This window comes from Pteropus alecto, unplaced genomic scaffold, assembly GCF_000325575.1.
Source record: "Pteropus alecto unplaced genomic scaffold, ASM32557v1 scaffold14, whole genome shotgun sequence".
NCBI classification, from domain to species: Eukaryota; Metazoa; Chordata; class Mammalia; order Chiroptera; family Pteropodidae; genus Pteropus; species Pteropus alecto.
The window spans coordinates 13,947,185-13,954,021 of NW_006436810.1; the positions used below are offsets into that span (position 1 = coordinate 13,947,185).

The window sequence follows — 6,837 nt, forward strand, 5'->3', positions numbered from 1 at the left end:
AACCTGAACTTCGACCCCAGCTCGGCGCCCGGGGTCGCGCGCGTGTACGACGCGGTGCAGGGCAGCGGGCCGCTGGCCGTGACCAGCCTCACCGAGGAGCTGAAGAAGCTGGCGAAGCAGGGCTGGTACTGGGGCCCCATCACGCGCTGGGAGGCCGAGGGCAAGCTGGCCAGCGTGCCCGACGGCTCGTTCCTCGTGCGCGACAGCTCGGACGACCGCTATCTGCTGAGCCTGAGCTTCCGCTCCCACGGCAAGACGCTGCACACCAGAATCGAACATTCCAACGGGCGCTTCAGCTTCTACGAACAGCCGGACGTGGAGGGCCACACGTCCATCGTGGACCTCATCGAGCACTCCATCCGGGACTCCGAAAACGGAGCCTTCTGCTACTCGCGCTCGCGGCTGCCGGGCTCTGCGACTTACCCCGTCAGACTGACCAACCCCGTGTCGCGGTTCATGCAGGTGCGCTCCTTGCAGTACCTGTGCCGGTTCGTTATACGTCAGTACACCAGGATAGACCTAATTCAGAAACTGCCTCTGCCAAACAAAATGAAGGATTACTTACAGGAGAAGCACTACTGAGAGGAGAAGCCCTGCATCTTGCACTTTGGGAATAAGAGAAAGAGATTGAAATACAGTTTACACACCGTCATTGCTATCGAAATCTTTTGCTGCCATACTGTTTCAGTTTTATGTGTAAAAGAGTGATCTGTTTCGGGGTGAGGAAGTGTCGACAAGGTGTCTTGGGTTTATTTTGGTTCTTTAAAAAGGGAAGTCTCGAGGTTTTAGAAGTGTGAATTCTTTCATTAATGTGCAGAATAATCACAATGTGAATGATCGGATTCTCCTTAACCCCCTCCCCCCGTCCTTTGCTGCTATCCACTGTGATTTTTATGCATTAAAAAGCACATTTCATGTGTGTTCAACCCTAAGTAAAGTTGAATGGAACTTATAGAATGCAAATTGTTTTGTCTCTTTAAACGGCCCATTTTTTTTTTTCTCAAAGATACTGTTGAGTGAACATACAGACCCCTGTGATTAAAACACAGAATTTTACACGTACACTGAAAATGATTGTCTAATCTCATACTTTAGAAGGATTTACTTAGGATTATGCATTGACATAATCTTGGGTAATGGAACCCAGATCTGCAACATATCTTTTATAACACTCATTTCTAAATTATTTTTAAGGTTTTGCTGTTTGGGCTCCCCCTCCCCCCCCACCTTTGGTTGTGAAAAGTTGAACTTTTCTGTTGCCTTCGTCTTCATCTTGTGGTTTGTCTATTTTAATGAATGGCCTTACATTAAAAATCGTGAAGAGATGTATACCACCAATTTAGAAAGTGTTGCCTTTTCTGTCATTAAGCTCTGGTACAAATTGGCATAACTTATAAAGACCTATGGCACTAGAACTATTATTAAAGAAATTCTAGATCATAGTTTCCTGTGATAGTTTTTTGTTGTTGTTGTTAGCTATATTTTCCTTCGATAAAATGTTTTATCTGTGGTTTCTTTAGCTTAGTCAACATTTTGGGTGAAGACGTAGAACTGATTTTCATGAATGGACTAGATTCTCTTGGAACATTAAAGTTTATATAAAGTTTTAACTTGATTTGAATAGAAAGAAAGCATTGTTTTAAAATTGGATTTATATTTTTATTTTACGTAGTCACTATTAAGATGTGCTTGGATTTGACCATTCATCTCACCAAAAAACCCCCAAAACAACAAACCCAGTGACTTTAGTTGAAAAATTGTGGAAATTCCAGAATACCATATAAGAAAAATATTAAAACCATATCAGATGTATGGAAGTCTATTGCCTACCATATATACTACCATTTAAAAATAGGTTTCCTATTTGTTTCTTTTTAATATAGGTAAATCTTAAGTAAATTGGCATCATTAGTCGGTTTAGTCGTTTTTTTTCGGGGCTGGGAGGGGGGAGGGCGAGCGTGTTATCCATAATACTTTTTAGTTATTTTGAAATTTAGTTGTTTATTCACTGCACAGTTGTTCAGTGTAGTATTTTGGGATTGCCCATGCAGAAAATGTTTCCAGGTATATAGTTTTGAAGGAAAATGTTTCCATCTCAGATGAAACATGTAATTTAAGACATTTCTTCCTTTGTCACTCAGTTTTCCTAGCCCCACGTAAGAACAAGAGTAAAAGGTATTAATGGCTTTGTCATTCAGACATATCAGTATCCCTGTTTTTTCCTTCTGTTTGTTTTTCAGGGTAGAACAGAATTAACCAGAAAAGGCACAATGCCATAATATCGTGTTAAGGTATTTTGACTTAAAGGGGAAAAGGTACTTCATTTTGGTGGAATGTTGACTGTACCTTGTTACAAAGGCCCCTCCTTCACTTTGTGATATGTTTTCACCTAAGATGGGATATTGAGTATACTGTAATAATATAATTTAAGTGTTCACTATAAGCTATTTGGATTAAGAACTATTAGAGATGTAAACTTATCAAATTAATGCAAGACATTTAAACTATTTTTTTGCAAAACTATTTATTTTTAAACAATTTAAAATATATCTAGGGTGAGTTAAAAGTCCCTGTGCATCTATATTAGATGGCAGGTATTGTCACAGAGGCACTGTGTATTAATAATAGTTGTCAAAGTGGCTTCTCCGTGTTTCTAGAAGCGTTTACATGTACTCTTTGTGAGGTCACGGTGCACAGAGGTCTCGGGACTGCCCTGAAGCCCATCTTGGCAGGTGGGCATAGCCTGTTCCCCACACTTTCCCTCATGGTAATGTGTTTAAGATCTGGCCATTTAGTTTCAGGTTAAGATCATTCTGATTTCCATCTGAACTTTTTAAAATTGCATTTCGTGTTTTTATGGAGGGCAAGTCGTGATACCGTTCTAATTTAGAAAGCCAATTTTTATGTGCGTTCGTACATCGTTAGTGTAAAATACTTTAAAGAGAAATGCCCTATTCTAATCCGGTTTGAAATTGCTCGGGTCTGATAGTATATCGATAAAAATAAAGGTATTTGCCACGAAGTTATTTACAAACAAAGGAGTATTGCAATATTTTCTGCTTTTGCTTAGAGAACCATTTGGCATAGGCAGCACACCATATGTGAGAGATTGGCTTTGTAGGGTACTAAAACACTCTGCTTAAAAATGGAAAGGGGGGAAAAGAGACAAATTTTCGTCCTGTAGTTTGGTCTAGATACAATTTGGGTTACTTTCTGGATTATATATAATGGCGGCTTAGATGCCATGGACACGACCTGTGAACGGTATTTAACTACGTGCTTTGAAAAATCTGAGCTCAAGACAAGAAAAAGGAAACAGGAAAGCTCTATCTTTTCGCCATAATAAATGAACCAGTTTTTTTTTTTTTATTTTAATCAAATATTTTATCCCAAAACATGATGGAGGCCAGAAGCTATTTCCAGGCTTACTAGGACACTATTATGCATTTTTATAAAAAGAAAGCATAGAAAGTACTTGAAAAATATCTCACTCTCTAAGGAAAACTGTTCTTTTTCTACTTGGTGCAATAATCTGAAGATTTAGAATATTATATCACAGGAAATGATCATAGAACTAAAAATAGTGTTTAAGGAAACCAGCTACACAGGGCAAGCCTCTTGCTATTGAAGAAAATCGTGTGCCAAAAGGCTAACTCATGGGCATATAGGAAATAACCTACACATTATTTCTGAGCCAGTATTATTGAAACAGGATAAAAGTTACTAAAATCTTAAATAGGTTATATGCAATGTCTCCGCCAGTGCTACAAGTCTAAATATGTTTCTTAGCAGTACTTTCAGAAACACCACTTTTAATCGTACATTTCACATGTACGAGAGATTTGCTTTAAAACAAACAACTCAAATATTATATTTTCAATCTTAATGGCTTTGAATGTGAAGTCTTAATTTGAAAAGGAAATCACTACCAGCAATAGACAGTTTTGTTGAAAACTCTAATTAAAGGAACAATCGCCAGTTCCATAAATAACTATAAAATTCTAAAATAAAGTATTGGTACGCTAGTAATCACAAATTTGGTTTCTTTGAATACTTTTTTAATCCTGTAAAGAAGGTTTTTTATAAACATCCTTTGTATTAATCAGTCACAACATGGCAAATGCGTAGTTGCTGTTTCTGAAAAGATACACTCTCCATCCAGAGATGATGAAAAATTCTTATAGAATTTTGTAATGAGTATACATGTTGGGTTAAATAAATTTTATAGTCGTTGGAGTGCCATGAAGTTAATACTTGCAATCCAGATTGCTGTAGTTTACACTTTTTCTGTATGTTTCAAATCAGGTGTGTACCATTTGTACTGAGAACACCACAGAGTGAATTATCCAAAGTCCATTGATTTTAATACGTGTTTTGGTTTGTAAACAAATTATAGTAATTTCTTGCACATTTTTGGAAGTTAATTGTATAAGGATTTATGTATCTGCTTCTAGATACAGTGTGTAAATAAAAATTTTGTTCACAAGATCTGCCTTGTAGTCTGTTTAATACACAGAAGCAGATTTTAAATTTGTATAGGCTTAACTAGATAACTTTTGGATGCCCTATAAACTGGGCAGAGCCTGGAGGGATAGGGTCTAGCAAATTTTAGTAAAAAGGGAAAAGTGAAATAGTGTCATTCATGGGAGACAGTGAGCAAATTAGGAATCAGCCAATGTTGCCGAATACCCAGAAGCCTTCCACGCAGAGGCTGGGGTGAGCTGGCAGCACCTCTGGAAAGGGCCAGCTAAAGTTAACACGGCCCTCAAGCCTCACGGAAGAGATTGGGCTGAGTGGTAAACTGTTGGATTGTGACATTTTAAAAAACGTATCTCTGATGAATAGTATTTTGTAGGTTATCAAAATGTGTAGAAGTCAGAAATTCATAGGTTAGAATGATTTCTCATCCATCGAATTTGATGATGCGCTTTAAAGTTCTTAAACACCACTTTGGGTGACATGTTCATTTTAAAATGTTCTCTTTTTAACATGGCCTCTTTCATCCTAGCCAATTCAGAGGTGAATTTAAAAATGACCGTGTTCAGGATATAGCACACATTTTGACTGTCATAGAGCCCAAATAGCATGACGTTCTGATGTTCCAGAGCTGGTACCATTTTTGACAGCATCGACTTCAGTTTTAATGCCCTCCTTACCTGCCGATGGTGGTGCTCATGAGCTGTGGCATCCTGGGAAAGAAGAGAGCGGGCAGGCTTCTCAAGGTCGTGTCACGTGAATTTAGTCCTTACTATCTGCTATTTTAACCTCCAGTCTAGCTTTGCTTGCTCTCAGATCTAGCTTCACTTAAACTTCTTAGTTTAAAAAAAAAAAAAAAACTTTAAATCTTTTAGCTTTTTCACATTGCAACTTTCAGTTTTAAGGGTTTCCTAACCTTCTGAAACATCTTTTTCAAGCATTTGACTCTTCCGGTCTCCTTCCCGTTTTTGCGTGACGGGTCTCGCTAAAGGATGTTTTTGCACCGGCCCCTTTGTTCCCTCCGTCCCCGAGTCTAGGTCCGCTGGTCACGCAGCAGCCTGACTCTGACATGGCGTGGAGTGCTGCAGGAGGGTTTCGTAGCCCGACTCCTGGAGTGACTTTTGTCATAAGCTGCATTCTCCCTGCACCTCTTCCGGAAGAATCAGAGAAGGGCCCTCTTGGGACAGGCTCCCTCAGGTTGTAAACGCCAACGAGAGGCTGGCCAGAGAAGGGATTGTTTCACGGGGTTTCGGAAAAGGACCAGTTACTTTGCCTACCGGTCATTTTGGACCATCAAATCCTGTCCTTGGTAGCTGGCTTGCAAGTGTAAATCTCAAAAAGGAAACTCTTACTTTTTGATCATGTGACACAGATTTCCCCACACCAAGAACATTCTAGGAAGCACAGATCTATGCGAGGCCGATTTCAGGTCTCTGATTTGGCTCTGTGGGTCTAATAGACACGAGGACTTGATGACGCCAGCCTAGGTCACAAGTGAATTTATAAAGTGTCATTTTAAGTATATGGAATTACACCCAAGAATCTTATTAAGCAGAGCTGCTCGTCTCTTGTGTAAATAACCTGCTGTCTAGCCCCGCCCCGCCCCTAACAGTTTTAAGAGGTGGCACCTCTAGCCCTCTGCATCAAGGACTGTCATTCTGAAGCCACTGTTCACCTGCCGCCTTTGCCACAGCCTGCTTCTCTCTCTCACTATACTCCTTGCCAACTGTGTCTGCTTATGGCTGCAGGTGGTGAGCACTACTGGGCCCAGAAAATTACCAGCCTAACAGTGGCTCTGGCGTGTGACAGTTACCTAGGAAACCATAGATATATATCTTTAAACATGGAAGAATCCACTGCTCTACAGTAAACGGGTTCTCCCAGAATCTAGTTAGTGAAATCACCAGGTGAAACTTAGCTGGATTTTACACCCAAAATCTCCCGCCCCTTTTGTGTACCCCGAGACTCCGCTCCCCGCGGGACCCTCACTTTCCTTGGGTGTTGTATACTTAAGCTGAATGTAGTACTCAGAAAAAATTAGATGCTGTATTACAGAGCCATTTTTAAAGACATCTCTCAGTGTCAGGTCTGAATTACTTCGTTACTATTTTTACTAATTCGCCTTCATTAACTGTATGGTACAGTCCAGTGCTGATGAATTCTTCATCAGTTCAATCTCTGAGAGTAAGTATTGAGCTGCTATTACGTGCAGGACTGAGAGCAATTTAAGTGAGATGAGCATCAAGGAAAGAGGGTTTGATGAGACCTAATCTTGGGTAGCGGGGAGGCGAGTAAGGAGGAGAATGTAGTCTATTCCATCTTCACTGAGGGAAGACTTTTACTTCCCCCAGTCGTAGATGA

General features: G+C 40.1%; 1 protein-coding gene across 1 annotated transcript in view; it reads left to right on the top strand.

Annotated features, from left to right (window-relative positions):
- Positions 1-4,488, top strand: part of SOCS6 (suppressor of cytokine signaling 6) — a 25,765-nt gene extending 21,277 nt beyond the window's left edge. The window contains exon 3 of the mRNA XM_025048126.1: positions 1-4,488. Coding sequence (XP_024903894.1) covers positions 1-582 — 582 coding nt within the window. The 3' untranslated portion in view covers positions 583-4,488.
- The last annotated feature ends 2,349 nt before the right edge of the window (positions 4,489-6,837 follow it).